The sequence below is a fragment of the Alternaria alternata genome (assembly GCF_001642055.1).
Source record: "Alternaria alternata strain SRC1lrK2f unplaced genomic scaffold CC77scaffold_10, whole genome shotgun sequence".
NCBI lineage: Eukaryota > Fungi > Ascomycota > Dothideomycetes > Pleosporales > Pleosporaceae > Alternaria > Alternaria alternata.
In genome coordinates, this window is record NW_017306199.1 from 618,991 (window position 1) to 634,583 (window position 15,593).

At 50.8% G+C, this 15,593-nt stretch overlaps 7 protein-coding genes across 7 annotated transcripts; 3 read left to right on the forward strand and 4 right to left on the reverse strand.

The window, feature by feature from the left end:
- Positions 1 to 303: 303 nt before the first annotated feature.
- Positions 304 to 1,347, reverse strand: CC77DRAFT_1020392 (mitochondrial ribosomal protein 10). The gene is made up of 3 exons (XM_018525036.1): positions 1,120 to 1,347; positions 913 to 992; positions 304 to 862 (listed from the first exon to the last, which is right to left on the reverse strand). The coding sequence occupies exons 1-3, from the start codon at positions 1,253 to 1,255 to the stop codon at positions 776 to 778; spliced, it is 303 nt and encodes a 100-aa protein (XP_018386151.1). The 5' UTR covers positions 1,256 to 1,347; the 3' UTR covers positions 304 to 775.
- On the forward strand, positions 1,123 to 4,389 carry CC77DRAFT_988916 (hypothetical protein). The gene is made up of 2 exons (XM_018536279.1): positions 1,123 to 1,944; positions 1,992 to 4,389. Exons 1-2 carry the CDS (start codon positions 1,569 to 1,571, stop codon positions 4,235 to 4,237), a joined length of 2,622 nt encoding a protein of 873 aa, XP_018386152.1. The 5' UTR covers positions 1,123 to 1,568; the 3' UTR covers positions 4,238 to 4,389.
- Positions 4,390 to 4,452: 63 nt separating this feature from the next.
- On the reverse strand, positions 4,453 to 6,623 carry CC77DRAFT_962770 (hypothetical protein). Its single transcript, XM_018535653.1, has 4 exons — positions 6,553 to 6,623; positions 6,370 to 6,493; positions 6,141 to 6,320; positions 4,453 to 6,094 (listed from the first exon to the last, which is right to left on the reverse strand). Exons 2-4 carry the CDS (start codon positions 6,454 to 6,456, stop codon positions 4,640 to 4,642), a joined length of 1,722 nt encoding a protein of 573 aa, XP_018386153.1. The 5' UTR covers positions 6,457 to 6,493; positions 6,553 to 6,623; the 3' UTR covers positions 4,453 to 4,639.
- A 124-nt stretch (positions 6,624 to 6,747) lies between these two features.
- On the reverse strand, positions 6,748 to 8,566 carry CC77DRAFT_962773 (beta-lactamase/transpeptidase-like protein). Its single transcript, XM_018535654.1, has 2 exons — positions 8,244 to 8,566; positions 6,748 to 8,192 (listed from the first exon to the last, which is right to left on the reverse strand). Exons 1-2 carry the CDS (start codon positions 8,352 to 8,354, stop codon positions 6,810 to 6,812), a joined length of 1,494 nt encoding a protein of 497 aa, XP_018386154.1. The 5' UTR covers positions 8,355 to 8,566; the 3' UTR covers positions 6,748 to 6,809.
- A 727-nt stretch (positions 8,567 to 9,293) lies between these two features.
- CC77DRAFT_1094755 (hypothetical protein) lies at positions 9,294 to 10,413 on the forward strand (the record flags this gene model as incomplete). The annotated part of the gene is made up of 3 exons (XM_018529757.1): positions 9,294 to 9,516; positions 9,570 to 9,880; positions 9,955 to 10,413. 3 exons carry the CDS (start codon positions 9,294 to 9,296, stop codon positions 10,411 to 10,413), a joined length of 993 nt encoding a protein of 330 aa, XP_018386155.1.
- A 48-nt stretch (positions 10,414 to 10,461) lies between these two features.
- Positions 10,462 to 12,360, reverse strand: CC77DRAFT_1020396 (NAD dependent epimerase/dehydratase family protein-like protein; the record flags this gene model as incomplete). The annotated part of the gene is made up of 3 exons (XM_018525037.1): positions 12,183 to 12,360; positions 11,530 to 12,127; positions 10,462 to 11,477 (listed from the first exon to the last, which is right to left on the reverse strand). Coding segments are annotated over exons 2-3 (1,274 nt in total), but the record flags the coding sequence as incomplete, so codon positions are not given.
- A 1,225-nt stretch (positions 12,361 to 13,585) lies between these two features.
- CC77DRAFT_1031145 (P-loop containing nucleoside triphosphate hydrolase protein) lies at positions 13,586 to 15,580 on the forward strand (the record flags this gene model as incomplete). Its single annotated transcript, XM_018526639.1, has 6 exons — positions 13,586 to 13,808; positions 13,845 to 14,455; positions 14,486 to 14,632; positions 14,666 to 15,010; positions 15,047 to 15,371; positions 15,420 to 15,580. 6 exons carry the CDS (start codon positions 13,586 to 13,588, stop codon positions 15,578 to 15,580), a joined length of 1,812 nt encoding a protein of 603 aa, XP_018386157.1.
- Positions 15,581 to 15,593: the final 13 nt, after the last annotated feature.

Genomic DNA, 15,593 nt, shown 5'->3' on the forward strand with positions numbered 1-15,593 from the left:
GGGAGGTTGGGAAAGGTCTAGTATGCGGCCGGAACGAGGTTGGCGTAGGATCTGGTCGGCTGGGGGGCTGAGCGACGCATTGGTAGATGTGCTGGTGGGGTGTAGAGTGAGTGGGTCTAAGCCTGCATGTGGCGTTGGCCAAAGATGGTAAATATAGCCCAAGTGAGCGTGTTTCGGTCAACGATGCACAGCATAATTATGCGCAATGACGAGCGGGGTATAACACTGCGGTAATCCCTTGGCAGCTGCGTCTGATTTTGTGGGTTGCTATTGGTGAAGGAGCGAAGACTTAGCATCAGGCCTATCAGGCGGCCTGCGAGAGCGATGAAACATACAAAGGCAGTCTCACACGTGGGTGAACGTGGGGAGTAGTATGCACTGCCTGCTTCGGCAGATGTGGTTTGCAAGACTGGTAGTTGCTATGGCCTTGAGTGGGAGTTGGTCTAGAATGATGGACCGTACTGAAACATGAAGCCAGCAGACAAAGCATGCGTGGTCGTGCGTGAAGGGCTGTCCTGCAGTCTTCGCTCGGACAGCTACTGGCCCGCTCATGGCCTGATTCCTCCCTTACATCTGACATGTCTGTACGTAACAGAGCTGGTCGAGACTTGTTGCACTTTGATATCGTCGGCCCATATGCAAATGCCCACTCTTACTAGATTCGTTTGTATACAACGATCGTAACCATAACGCCTGTCGATGATGCCAACGACTTAACTCCCCCATGATGCTGTTTCGTGGGTATACATAATATACAAAGACAAGGGCGCATGATCTAGTCCCGCTTGTGGGGGCCGACGATCTTAGGGTACATTCTCGAGAGGTGGTAGTTGATGTTGTTCTTCTTCTGGTTGTGGTCTCGCTGGATGAAAAGTTAGAGAAGTCCAAAGGTCGCTGAGGCGGTGAACATACTGGCGCATCCATACACTGCCGTAATTTCTGCTCAAGCTGCGCACAGCCCTGTACACTGTAGCCGGAAGACGCCCAGCATCCTGTAGCCATATGTCAGCCTATGTTCGTGGTTGTTTTCCCAAACACTCTTGGCCCCGCATCACACCCTACGGCACAGCCCAATATCACACCCCAACCTCCTCATTCCACAATTCTATCCTGACATACCCAAAACTGATGACATTGCTCCCAGACATGGGTTTGCCTCTGGCTTGTTCGGTCGTCGGACGCGGAGTTTTGGTAGCGGCGGGAGGGGTCGGTGCGTGGCCGACTGAACGGCGGTTCCCTGAGGCTTCGGTACCATCTTGTAGATGCTTTTCGGCAGATTAATGCGATCCGGATGCGACGTGAGTGCTGGCCTTGTGCGGGCTCGTGGGTGTTTTGGCGTCGTCGTCGACGAGTCGGTGGATTCAAAAGTTTCCGCCGCGGCAATCTCCTTAGCGTGCCTGCCCCATCGTGATCCCTGTCCGGCTTTGTTTATGATGGTACCTTCCTAGCGACCGACGGCCAACACAGACGACACACCCTCACGACGATACTAACGAGCCTCACGACACAGGACCCATGGTTGCGCGCCATTGATATATCTATACTAGTACTATTTGACCGCCGACGTCATGGTTTTCACTCCGCGCAAACGCGCTACGCCCACCAAAACATTCGACAACACATGGAACGAGACCGACGCTGCATTCCTCACTCCGAGTGCTCTCCCGGTTTCCAAAGTGCCGCGCGCATGGGAGCGAAGACAGGAAGTAAAGAGAGTGGGTGGAGGAAAGGAGAAGAAGATCTGGCGGAGATTTGATCCCAGGGCGCGTGCCGACGACACACCACAGGAGTCAGAAGATGAGGAGGAACAAGATGCGCGTTCAAGGCCTGTGAAGAGGCGGCAACACATGAGTCCCAAAGCTATGGAGAAGTCCACAAGTAGACTTGGCAAGAAGCGCGCGTTCAAGGCGACGCGCTGGGACCGGAGGAAGAGCGTTTTGCCAAGTACGGCCACAAAGGGTACTACGGTAGCATTCACTGACTGATCGCAGGGAAAAGAGCGACCCAGATTGGAGACTCCGTAATCAGCGCAAACGACGAAGCACACAGCGAAGAGGAAGAAGATGATACTCACAACATGGAAGGCGAGGACAGCTTTGAGACAATCGCAGATGGAGATGAACACATGGAGCCTGTAGAAGACGACGGATCGACTTTCACGTTTGCAGCGGATGCGTCGACGGCCGGAGCCCCTGATCATGAGAGTGTAGGAGACGAACAAGACCCTGAATTTGCCGAAGACGCGACGATCGCGAAGCTGTTCCGTTCGCCACTCAAGCAGACGTCGACTACCTCAAACGCATCGCCGGAGAAGGTCGAATACCCAGAGCTACCCCTGAGCGACAGCCCAGAAGTGGAAACGGAAACTGTACTCACTGAAGAAACGAGTAAGGTCGTAGAGGAGACCAATGCCGAGGAGATTTCCACGAGGGGAATCGAAGAGGAAGTTGTAACCCCGACTCAAGAGGTGGTCAGCGGCAAAAGCAACGAGACAGCGCCTGAAGAGGTGGAGCTAACGTCAGGGGTACCAGATGCTGCGACAGAGCTTCAATATCCAGCTTTACCATTAGATGATGCTGCCACTTCACCAACACCAGTGCTTGACGAAGAACTGAATGAGGACGAGGATGCTGAGTTATCTGAAGTGGTCTTAGGCACATTGGCAGGTGGAATTCAGGACGACGGCAACACAATGGAAGACGTGTCTAGCTCTCCTGAAGCAAGCGCCCATGAAGACGATTTTACGGAAGCCTCTCTACAGCTGAACATACAACGAGAGTACCAAGCAGCCGTTGAAGAGCATGCCCCCAGCCCCAAGAAAGATGCGGCTCCTTCCGAGGTTGACATGGCCGACGCACCTGTCGCATCTACAGACATTGCTGATGGATTGACGTTTTCATTCACACCAACCAAACCGCAATCGCCTGCTCCGCGTCGACTGCACTCCCCTCCGCCGCCGCCCCGCCCTGAGTCTGGACCCGACGATGTTACCATGACGGTTGCTATCGACGATGATACGGCCATCCTCAAGGACTTCCTCAACCGTGCTGCCGCAAGCAAAGCTGAGAAGGCTGCCGTTATCACACACAAGAGAGAGTCGTTACAGAATCGGAGAGACTCAGATGTGGTCCGCCACGCCTTGGCCTCGCCCCGCAAGGTGCTCGAAGAAAAGGACCCGAACTCGCCTTCTAAGCAGCACACTGAATTGACGCTGGATCTATCGCAGATTCCAACACTAAACAAACCCGCTGAGACTCTTCAATCGCCTATTCCAGATGCAGAGGAGACAGAAACTGCAGAGGAGAAGAGTGCACAAGCGGCTAGACGCTCTTCACGGAAGAAGATCTCACGACTACCCGCCCCAGGACCGCCCAAGATCAACATCCGCCGTGCCGACGGTAACGAAGTAGTCGTACTCAAGAAGGACGACGCGAAAGTACTGGCTGACATGACACGAAACAACACACGCAAGAACAAGCAAGGCGCTTTCTGCGTCACCGTCCGGTTGATGAAGCTTGCAATGGATTCGTATAATCTGCCCCCTATTGACGATGCGGAGAAGGAGCCCATCATCGGCAAGAATGTACGCTGGGACGAGACGTTGGCGTACTACCAGGAGAACCCAGACACTGTCGCAAATGCCCTAGCTGAAGCAGAGTCATTATCCACTCCAGACGAACTGGGAATGTCAGATGCTCCTGAGCCAAAGAAGAAGAAGGAGAAGATCAGCAAGGCGTCCACACCCAAGGTACGAAGAGTACGCGGTCTAGGAACAACAAATGGTACGCCTGGCAAGGGTCTGCTCGCGCCTTCAGATCTCCTCCCGGAGGCTGTACAAGAAGAAAAAGAAGCATCGGACAAGCAAGCACCTAAAGCTAAGTCGACTAAAGTCAAGAAGATGCCCGTTGCGTCTTCAACCTCTACGGGCATCGACAGCAGTCTGTCTTCCAGCACATCCGATACCAAACTCCCCTCTCTCGACGTGACACCTGTGGGTATACAGCCAGGAGCTCAACGGAAAAGTCGTCTCGCCGCACCAAAGAAAGTCGTACTACCGCAAACGCCATCTTCCGCGAAAGCTGGAGACAAGGAGAATGTAAATCGTTCCGGTATCAGCATTCCTACGCCCAAGAAGGGACTTCCTGCTCCCAAGGTCGTTATACCCGCTACCGCGAGCGTACCGGCAACTGTGGGCATGGAGTCTGGGCTGCCGAGGCGGAGAGGAAGAAAGTATTAGCTGGGTATGCGGATTGTTGTAGTTATGTTGTCGTATTTGGGGCATCTCTTCAGGTTGTTTTATACCCCTTCTGTCTTTGTTATTTATGCATGTATGGCGCTTTAGCGGTGGCGTTCAATTAGGAAGGGCATTTACATGAGGTCATTATCGACATAATTCATATGCATATTCGATCATTCTAGAACGACTTTGTGAGCTACTCAGCGAGTCCAGTGGTGGTCTTGGATCATATAGATAACATCTCTACAGGATCTACGTTGTTTTAGCAGAAACCTTGTTTCATGGCCAGTGACCGTGGACATTCCTAGCTAAGATGGATTGACAGGGTTGATAGCAATGCGTCGAGGTTGCTGAACGACAAAGTTATTATGGACGCATCCGTTCACGCAACTTCCGGTAATATTACCACATAAAATCTTCCCCATCAATCAACTGCATCCCACCAATCTCCACTTCTTTCACAGCCACTTCATCCTCCATCGCCGGCACCAAACTCTCTAGCTTACACTCCTCCGCCTTATAATGCAAATCAGCCTTAAACCGACACGCCTTCGGTCCCCCACCGCCACCACCACCACTCTGCCCCATACACCCATCCTTCTGACAAAGATGGCCATAAAAGCAATCCTTCTTCCTACACGCCCCCTTCCTTGGACAAGGATTACAACTCAAGACATACTCCAGCACCTGCTTAGCTTCAGGCTCCAGTGGGTTGTGGTCAAAAAGACAGGGACGATTAGTGCATTTTCCCTGCAGGTGAAAGGTGTTGCATGGTTTGGCTTTTGCGAAACGTGCGTTGTAGATCTTCCAGGCTGATGCGGAGGGTGAGGGACGGTATGCGTCTATGCGTTGGTGGGATATATTCAGGGGGATGAAGCCGTGTGGTCTTAGCGCTCGTGGCAGGATGGCGGAGATGTTGCCACGGTCTGTGAGTTGTGGGGATGCCTGTGATGTGGCAGCCGGAGCCTTACATGGGGATGAGGTAGAGCCGTTTACGCCGTCGAGACCTTTTGGGACATGCTGGTTGCGGCATTTTTCGCCAAAGCTACAAAAGCCTTTTCGGAAGTACTTGCAGAGCTGAGAGTCCTTTTGTGGGTTTGAGGTGGAGCCGTTCTTGACGTTTTGAGTGTTTGCGGATCGTCCTTCCCACCCAACGCTGTCTTGTTCATCGAATCCATTGGTTTCTGTAGGCGATAGATCGCCGAATGCGGAGTCTGAGACACTAAAAGAGCCATCTCGCCTCCATGATTCTTTGCGAGGAGTTGGAGACACAGGCTTAAGTATTGGTCTTACTACTGCCTTTTGCTTAGGTACTGTAGCTGACGCGCCTTTGCTGGCTGGTGTAGCAGCGGAAGGTTCGGACCATCTGAAGATGGTTGGAAACTGGGTGACATCCAGGCCAAACTCGTGGAATTTTGAGTTCCATCCAGCGCCTTGGACAAGGGTAATCTTGTCGCGTATGCCGCTGAAGGGCGACAATTGAGCTAGATACGCCGGATCATGACAAGCAGCGTACAAGATGTGTCTGCAAGCTGTATCCTCGATAGCAATTTTAAACTGTTCTCTAATCTTGAATTTAGTGCCTTCTTCGTCTAGAGCGTCAATGAAGTCGAAGAGGCTTATGGCCCGAGTGAACGCGGCAGAGAATGGAGATAGCGATCGCTTTTCCAAACCGATAACTTTAGATCTTGCAAGCTGCTTAGATAGATTTGTCAAGTCCGCGTAGATCTTGACATGAATGCGGGCGGAACGGGCTTGTGGAACGCTTTGCTGTAGGTACTTCTCTATAGCTTCGTTGAGCATACGAGCGGCGCGCATTCCGCCTTCTTCCTTTTCGCGAACGAATTCATCGTTGAACTAGAGTCGGTCAGTGTGAATATTACGAAGCTCTGCTAGCACTTACGATGTAGTTGTTACCGTCTATCAACACCAAGACATAAGGATTTTGAGGCTTTATTGCTGCAGTCACGGTAGAGGCGCCTGCAGCTGCTGGCTTTACGACATTACTTCTGCCTTTCTCTTCATATGCCTTCTTTAAGTCTTTGTACTCGTCAAGCAGCTGACCGTATTCTCTTAAGAGATTCTAGGTAGGTCAGCGGACGTGAGTTGGTAACATGTCGGTATCGACTTACTGTTAGATCGATTTGTCTGTTCTGATCATTGAGCTTGAACTGCTCCAGATGCGTATCTAGCGAGTCGATCTTACCGTCTGCTAGCATCTTGATGGTGGCGCGCCGTCGGTATTGACGCGTTGGGCTATTGACACAAACAAGTCAGCAGATTGAGTCTGCGAAATGGTTGCGCGATGAACTCACAGCGAGTGCGGATCAGACTTTGGCAATGTTTATACACTCATATTTGACTAAACGATTGATGAATTGCCGCTGAGGGAAACGCTTGGTTGGCCAGCCATCTCACGATATGGGCGGGGGTCTCAAGCGCTTGCTCCACCTGGCTAGTGCGAGGCTTTAGCGCCAGGAGTCGGCTCCGCCTCTTTCACTCTTACACATCCTCCACTGCGGCACTGCATTCTAATACTTTCGAAACGTACGCAATAAATAGTGATTTCATGCTACACCCGATCGAACCAGATGAGGCCGCCTTTGACGTCCGGTTCTAGCTCGACACCCACTGCTGTTACCTGCCCGTTCTCTGTTCTGATCTCGCCTCGGATTGTACTGTACAGTTTGCCTTCCCAGATACCATGCATCTCTACAGCAAACATGTTACCCGTTAAATGCTCAAATTCCAGCATGTAAGGAAAGCATCGATCGCTGCAATCCGCAACTAGCTTCCCATCCTTCACCTCAAGCGCCAACCCTTTGTACCCAACGTTGTGATAGCTACCAGCTATGTTCTCCACAACAATACCGAGCGGCTCTACACTATCGACCTTCGTCCACTCAGGTTTCTCCGCCTCTTCCGCATCATCCATAGATTGGAAGTTCTTGAAGAATGTACCCCAGTCGATGCGATCCTCCTTCTGTACGCCGATAACCTCGTCTAGTAGCGTAAATTTCAGAATGTCATTGACATAGGCTGCGCTATCCGAGTTTCCGAAGATTACAAGTCCCCAGTCGAACTTGGGCATGAAGCAAACCATGGCCTTGAATCCAGGTACTGAGCCGTAATGTCCGATCAATTTGTGTCCACGGTAGCTGGTAAGGCTTAGGCCAAGGGTGTAAAGCTCTTCACTTTTGAAGGGTATGGACCACTTCTCGTCACCTAGGAGGTCAAAACTGCGAGGGGTGGCGAGTGCCTTGTGGCTCGCTTCGGAAAGAATTGGATCGCGTTTGATGAGAGCGCGGATCCATTTCGCGTAGTCGCCTGCACTGCTGAAGATGCAGCCTGCGCCATGCCCTTCTGGAGCTGGAGGATAGTGAGGTATTGTAGCGTAGGATTGAGATCCGCTGTGCCAGTGGTATGACGTTGTTCTGCGATCCTTATCGCTGTTGGCTTCGATGTCGGGGACATCATGAAATGTGTTGGTCATGCCTAGAGGTTTCCAGAGCTTTGTCCTTATAAAGTCGGTATAGCACATGCCACTGACAGTCTCGACAAGATGCACCGCGACGCTGAACATGATATTACAGTATACATGCTCGGTGCGAAGGGGTTTGACGAATTCAAGATTGCGCAGGTTGCGGGTCAAAGATTTTGGATTGTCTGGGTTTTTCGAGCGGGCACTCAAGTACGATTCGTCATGGGTAGCAATGCCACTACGATGACTTAGTATGTCTTCGATAGTAACCTGCTCTGTAAGATATGGGTCAGGAAGGACGAAGTCATCTAGAAGGATCTTCGAAACAGGTGTTGTCCATTGTACGTCTGGGTACTTCTCATCGTCTACGAGATGGGCGACGGCTCCTGCAGTGGTACTCTTGGACGTGCTTGCGAGGTCGAAGAGGGTATCTGTATTTGTCTCGACGTCGGGTAGTTTCGAATAACCATACGCCTAGAAAGGATGAGTACTCAAGGTTCGCTAGTTCTGACCTAACTTGCTTACTTTCGAGTAGATATCATCACCCTGCACAACGGCAAGCGAAAGGCCTGGCACGTTGAATTCTTTAATCTTCTCCAGCACAAGCTGATCGAATTCAGCGGTGTTGTGAGCCATGATGCGGGGATGTTCTTGAATTTTGACCCATCCAGATTTTGAAGATCATTACTTTCGATATATATGTGATCGTACTTCCTAGGTGTGGATGCCTAGTCAGTCTGGGCTTCTCCAACCGGCTCCACCATACGTACGTTCATCATAGTGACTCATTTACAACCGTTGGGAGCGATTCTGAATATAGCCTAAGCCATTTGCTTATAACTTCTCCGTTAGGACGGAAGACGTGTTCGTGCATCTGAACACGGTGCGGCTGAGTCAGACCCGCCAGGCCGAAACGGATCCAATCGCAAGTAGAGGTGCTTCGAGCCAATCGGAGCTATTACTCAGGCGATCTCATAGCGCTGACCAAAGATCTTCGTACAGCCGGTGGTAGATCCCGCACATGAAGGATCCCGACCACGCTACCTAGGTATCGTAGTGGACGACGTTAGTTAGTGCACGCACATCACCAAAACAGAATATACAGAACAGAGGCTCAACAATCAAATAAGAAAGCTCGTGCTATCAATGCCAATTAGCGATTGGCAGTAATGAGTCGCTTGAGACCGTGGTAAGAGGATCCAGAGAGCGCGTCACTCACATCTTGTTCAGCGCTTTCCAAAAGTTGAACTTCAGTAGCGTTGATATTCTGTGATCTAGATGCATGGTGAGATGAGGTTATGTCGTGTCTTGGGAACAGAGAAAGAGCAAAAGCTCGAAAGCTAGCTAACTTCAAGCTCTACGTTGACTTTTTGATAGCGTGTGGCCCAGAGAAGAGTTAGGAGACAATGCAGACACGACATTATAGATGCCAATTGATCTTTGTATTTCGAGAAACACTTTCAAAGGAGACAGTACCTGCTCGATATTTCTTTACGATCCACTGACCGAGCCACGAAAAGGATTCACTTCCAGGAGATTCGTGTCTATGCGCTGTCTTTCCCTTTCCCCCTAAACATGACCCCGTTTGCTAGGTTGCAAGTCATAACAGCTATCCAGGAGTCTGTGAGCCGACTCAACCCGAACTTGGACTCCTTCCACTGCTCATCTACCATTTCCTGTACACCGCTTAAACAACTCCTACGAGTACTCATAATGCGCAGTACCTCCCCATATCAGGAAACTAAGGCAGTCGTTGTCGAGCTCTATTGCCCGACCAAAGACCTTACAATCTCTGACTGTTAGTACTAAGCGAGCGGACTAGAAGGAAAACGACACTGACTGGTGATGTAGTTCTCATTACTCTCTCAGCCGCACACAAGGACATTATTGAGGCCATTAAAGCCCGTTTCAGATTCAGGTATAAGATCGAACTGCAAGAGGTCTGGCCCTGCGATATCAATGGTGAGCCGATTCGTACAAGCGAATCTGGCGAGCTGATCGACGGTGTCGCGATCGAAGGCGACCCGGTTTGCAACTTCAGTAACATCCATAATGGTGAGATTATCATGATACGCCTCAGTAGGGATGAGCTCCTCGCTACTGATAGCAATCACGAGACAGTGCTCTATCTGGGAGGCAGCATGGGTCAAGAAGCCTTCAAGGTGCGTGGACCAGTAGAGACAGTTACTGACAGGTTCGCCTTTCGGTGTCCTCCAGTGTTGTACTGACTTCACAGATGATGGGCCGAGAAGACCGTCGTGATCTCATCCGGAAGTTCCGCCGTGAAGAAGCTGTCGAGCGCAGAAACGTCATCCGTCTTACCTTGCCTTACGCGGACGTCGTTTCGGGGCTGGCCGAAGCTCGCTACTCCGCCTCGCTATCGTCTCGGATCATCGATGAGAATTGGAAGATTGCGCAGGTAAATGCTCTAGATCGAGACTGCCTAGGTGCATTGGCGATCCTTAGTCAAGCAACTTGCGGTCAAGGGTGGGTAATTGAACAGCTTCTGATGGAGACGATCATGAATAGACCGGTGGGTGAGAGGACCCTGCTAGAGATCGACATCTTCGGGGTCATCGAAAGGCTGTACAGAGAAGCGGATGCGGTTGGGTCGACATGGGAGGAAGTCGGCATGTCTTCTGCTCACGACACCATCATGAGCTACGTCACTGGCCCTAGTCATAGCTTTATGTAAGGATAACGAGTGAAGCTACGAGTAGTACAGATGACACTGTCATCACTACGCTATTATCCGAGAGAATGATTATGAGCGTTCGCGATGGGAAAACAAGGAAAACAGAAACAGCTCAAAGCGATGAAGTAGGCGCAGATTGGTAGATTCTATAGCCAGGCTGTATTTTGCAGACTACTTACCCACAGGAGGAATCATCTTGAGATCTGCAAACTCTCCAAGTACCTCCTTGATGGCATCGTTTGAGTCGACAAATCCATGCCACCCCATTTTGCGCGCCTTGTTCATGGTGAGATCCAAGGAAAAGCTCATCATTCCGTCGGTAAAGCCGAAAATACGATCAATGTCCATGTCTTGCAGCTTATCCACCTTGAGACCATGCTTAGAGATTATCTCCTCCCATGCCTTCTGCACTTTCTCTTGTTTTGCCCAATCAGTCAGCGTAAAGCGAATCCGGAATGTTGCTGGTGGCCCAAAACCTCGTGGAGGCGGGTCGTATGGTGAAGTGATGACGGTATACGCGCTGTCGTCTAGGCTGGGATACTCATATTCGATACCATACCACCCTGCGTACTTTGGCCAGAAATTGCCCCATGTAAAGGTTGTGCCATCCATTGTGTTGAACTTTTCGTTCTTTGCCCCATCGTTCAGCACGGCCCATTGCTCCATGTAAGCATTCATCTTGCTACTGGACATGCATGCTGTTGCTTCCCATGCATGCAGATCAGTCGGAAACTCGAGTTTCTCGCCTAGGTGTTTCTTCACACTTGCGTATATTCCTAGTGGAAACACAATGTTCATGGCTGCATCCGGGACAGCGCCCAGAATCCCTGATGGCATGCATATGTTCCAGTCAATGCCCTGATTCTTGCAGAAATCCCAGAGAAAGTCTTCCTGTGGGTAGTAGAAGTTGGGTTCTAAAGTGACACGTGGTGCCGTTTCTTCTTGAGGGGTCGCTGCGGGGCCAAGATGTACACCATAGTTCTTCGCGCCGGTCTGGAGCATGATGCGCTTCGGCTTGATATTGGCAATCGGAAGAGCTTCGCAGAAGTTCTTGAGTAGAGCAGCTGCAGTACGTTATTCCTGTATCTTTATGCCTTTTTATCGATTGGCACTTACTGTTCACCTTACACATCTCCTCTGCGTCGCTCCACAAGCCGCCGCCCTCTTTCGGCTTGACTTGCACATACGAGTAGAAAAAGACGTAGTCAGCCTTAACGCCCTTGTCCTTCAATACCTTTGCGATCTCTTCAGGCTCTTGTAGAAAGTCTAGTGGGATATGCTCGGCATTCTTCGGCAGCCCATCCGCGATCGTAGGTGGCCGCCGTGACAAGCAGTAGATCTTACTCCATCTCTCTGGGTCCTGCGCCAATACACGCAGCATATAGTTTCCAGAAATACCATTTGCTCCAGTTATGATGGCTGTGAGCCCCTTCAGCGAGGATGGATACACGGGTAGGCCATGGAAGATGCCTTTGCTCTCGACCAGCTGTTGGTTGGACATAATTGACGACGTGTATGCGAAAAGGTGTGAAAGATTGAGGAAAGATGCTGGTATCACTCTGTATCCATGTTAAAGTTCTACAGACACTACATACCTGACAAATTGAGGTCCAGCTGTACAACCTCGGATCATGACGTATTGCGGGGAAGTGCGAATGGGGCGATCTCGACATCGAACAGCGTACGGGTCAAAGAGTCCACTAACCCGCAGTTGCTAGCGAAGAGTCAACATCAGCCCCCTCGAGCGCCGTACTGTTCGCGGATCGTACATTGGGGTTCCCGGCTGGATGGAAGGAGCATGTCAGGATTGGAACAGCGCGTCAAGTCACACCACCACAATACTCTACATCTCGTCGAGGACCTGAAACAGAGCAGGCGCTTGCTGAGCTGCCGACACGATGACAGTGTGTAGACCTGCAGAGATATCGGATGACTTCATGATCAGGGGGTGGTTGGGAAGAACGCGGACGCGTTTGGGAGCGAGCCCGCCCTTGGCGTGGCGCTAAGCAGGCGCCCATCGCTACGAATGTTACACGACTTTACAACATTTGACATTCTCCACAACAACGCCCAATATTAAAAGCTATTGGATCCATCCTTTGGACACAAATACTGATACATTTCTTACGGTTTTCCCTGAGGAGGCCAGAATTCTCACCACGCTGCACCCAAGTCATTCACTGCGATAGCAAGTGTTAACGCATCATCACTTATCTGAGCCTTCCGCTTGAGGGCACTTGTATGCACCTCTCAGCGACTCCATCCCATAAAAATCTCTCAAACGCGACTCCGGCTGCACATGGCTCCAAGTTTCAACATGCCTCAATCTCATCATGGTAATACGGTGAAGGATAACCTCTCAAGACTTGTAGCTGTACCTAACATTGTCCCAAGGACGAAGAGTTCAGTCAGCCCGGGGTTCTCGACTTCGACAGTAGCAGAACCGCAAGTCTCTTCTGAAACAGGGAAACATGCCATACTACGATCTTCCGGAACAAGTGATACCTCCCAGAGTGATTTTGTTAACCATTCATGGGAGTATGATGTTTACGCGACTCCTTTCGTTCCTCCAGCTCTACGATCGATCAACACTGGGATGGCGACCATTATTCCAACAGTTCCTCGGCATCAGATTGATTTTGAACAGTATGTGCACAGCTTTGTCGGGACAAGCTTCATACCTACACCGTACACGGAGGCTGAACAGTCATTGGGTCTATCAGCCGCCGGTTCCTTGAGACCGGCCACTGCACTCAATGAGTCCATATACCTCCAGCACTTTAGCAGAGTGGCCGCCATTGAATGTGCTGCAAAAGAAGAACAGAATGAAACGTACGCAATGTATCGTGTTCCACTCCAGCAATCGCCTTCAGCTGGTGGCCTATGGAGCTTGTCGGTACCTGGACTAAGAGAAGACAGCCCACATATCGAGATGGGCGACGTGTTACAGATACGACAACTGTATGTTGACGGAACAGGAGCTATAATGCCCATGCCGGTGTACGTAAATGACGACCAGTACTGGTATAAGGGAAATCCTTCAGTCAGCTTCAAGTCGTGGACGGGCATACAACACGACGGTGCAGTGTTTGGTATCAACCGTGCACAGGAAACAGTCTACATCAAAGTAGACGGCCTAGGTTTTCCCGATCCTAGCATACCGCCTATGCCCATGTTCGCCAATGTTGTTATACCGCTCAAGTTCAACATTATCAAAAGTCGGCGAAGAGCTTTGGTGCATCTCAGCTCTGAGCTGAAGCATATCAGCCTGGCCCTTCGTACAGATGCTTCTGGATCTCTGGAAAATCACTTCGGCGAATCGCCCGGCACGAAGTATGCCACACTCCAGAGAGAGACTGCTGAGGTTACATCTGATGATCATCGTAATGACTGGAGTCTTCGAATGCTGTTTCCTGAAGAATCGCATGGAGTACGTCAAACTACATTGCGCAAGGTTCCGCATCGCGAACTGTACGATAAAGCCATCAACTATGAGCAAGCCCATGCCGTCAATGGTATATGCAATAACACGTATGGCATTCTTCCATATTTGATCAGTGGGCCACCAGGCACGGGCAAGACGAAGACACTAGTTGAGACGGCGATGCAGCTGCTGGAGACTTCAGAAGTCAAACACCTGCTCATATGTGCTCCGTCGGAGGCTGCCGCAGATACAATCGCTTTGAGACTGAAGAGTTACCTTTCAAGGAAGCAGCTTTTCCGTCTCAACCGACCCGGAAGAGCTGATAACGAAGTACCACGGGAGTTGTTACAATACTGCCATATCGAAAACGACATGTTTTCTTTACCGCCTTTCAAGGACCTTATGGCTTTTGACGTCGTGGTAGCCTCTTGCCAAGATGCTTCAATACTGGCAGAAGCAAGGATGACTAACAACGATCTCTGGACCATGCAGAAGGCTATGATCTCGGCGTTCAATCCGAGGGAAAAAATGCCTACACCGCCGCTGCACTGGACAGCTTTGCTCATAGACGAAGCAGCTCAAGCCACTGAACTCGACGTTCTGCCTGCCATCAGCGTTGTATGTCCACCTTCCACGTATCCAGAAAAGTCACCTCAACCACGCTTCGTGATGGCAGGAGACGAGAACCAACTCGGCCCCCGAACAGCTTCCCGCGATACCCGAGTTACCATGTCGCTATTCGCCCGCCTTTTCAAGCGACCACTATACAATGACCACCCTCTCTCGCGGTCCAAGGTGAAACCTTCATCTGGTCCACCAGTCCTGAAGCGATCGATGCTCCCCATCACATACCCACCCTTCACATTGCTGATCCGAAACTACCGTTCCCACCCTGCAATTCTCAGCGTGCCAAGCGCTATCTTTTACCAAAATACGTTGATTCCCGAGGTCGTGATACCAAACACACCACTCCAGCAATCGGACATCTGGCGCGGACGTAGGTGGCCCGTTCTCTTCGTCCCGCATGATGGAACTGACGAGATTGAACGTGATGGCGGCGGCTGGTACAACGTCTCCGAAGCGAACATAGCCTGCGATATTGCGCAAACCTTGATATACTCTTCTTCCGTGAAGCAACCGGATATCTGTATCATGTCGCCATTCGCCGCGCAGGTCAGACTAATGCGTTCGTTGATCCGGTCTTCCAAGTATGGCAATGGTTCAGGTCTATGGGACGTGAATATCGGCCCTTTGGAAGCGTTCCAAGGCCTCGAAAAACGCGTCGTGATACTATGTACGACGAGAACGAGGAAGAGGTTTTTGGCGAAGGATAACAGTATGGGTGTGGGTATCATTGGAGAGAAGAGGAAGATGAACGTTGCTCTCACGCGAGCAAAAGAAGCTTTGGTCGTAATTGGCAACCCCAAAGTATTGGAGCAGGACGCAAATTGGCGTCAGTGGATGGCCTACAGCTGGAGGAATGGACTAGTTCGTGATGACGAGGGCATTTGGGCTGGATATAAGAATGAGTTTGGTGTGCCCAAATTTGGTGTGCTTGAGAGAGCACTTATGGCGAAAGAAGATCAAGGAAAAGCCAACGGGAGGGTGCTGGGTGCTGGTCACGAGACGAACGAAGACTATGATGCTTGGGTGGAGAGTCTCAGGGAGGCGCTTGAGGAAGACGATGAAGAAGTAGAAGGAGAGGAATACGAGGAAACGGAAGAAGCTGAGTATGCGCCTTGAAGGTATATACCTT

Bases quoted from the DNA above. Each gene is read 5' to 3' on its own strand.
- CC77DRAFT_1020392 (XM_018525036.1), bottom strand. From the start codon at position 1,255: ATGGTACCGAAGCCTCAGGGAACCGCCGTTCAGTCGGCCACGCACCGA. The intron at 993-1,119 runs GTATGTCAGGAT...ATATGGCTACAG, and splicing joins AGCAATGTCATCAGTTTTGG to GATGCTGGGCGTCTTCCGGC. The intron at 863-912 runs GTATGTTCACCG...CTTTTCATCCAG, and splicing joins GGCAGTGTATGGATGCGCCA to CGAGACCACAACCAGAAGAA.
- CC77DRAFT_988916 (XM_018536279.1), top strand. From the start codon at position 1,569: ATGGTTTTCACTCCGCGCAAACGCGCTACGCCCACCAAAACATTCGAC. The intron at 1,945-1,991 runs GTACGGCCACAA...GACTGATCGCAG, and splicing joins GAGGAAGAGCGTTTTGCCAA to GGAAAAGAGCGACCCAGATT.
- CC77DRAFT_962770 (XM_018535653.1), bottom strand. From the start codon at position 6,456: ATGCTAGCAGACGGTAAGATCGACTCGCTAGATACGCATCTGGAGCAG. The intron at 6,321-6,369 runs GTAAGTCGATAC...TGACCTACCTAG, and splicing joins ACAGACAAATCGATCTAACA to AATCTCTTAAGAGAATACGG. The intron at 6,095-6,140 runs GTAAGTGCTAGC...GACCGACTCTAG, and splicing joins TAGACGGTAACAACTACATC to TTCAACGATGAATTCGTTCG.
- CC77DRAFT_962773 (XM_018535654.1), bottom strand. From the start codon at position 8,354: ATGGCTCACAACACCGCTGAATTCGATCAGCTTGTGCTGGAGAAGATT. The intron at 8,193-8,243 runs GTAAGCAAGTTA...CATCCTTTCTAG, and splicing joins GTGATGATATCTACTCGAAA to GCGTATGGTTATTCGAAACT.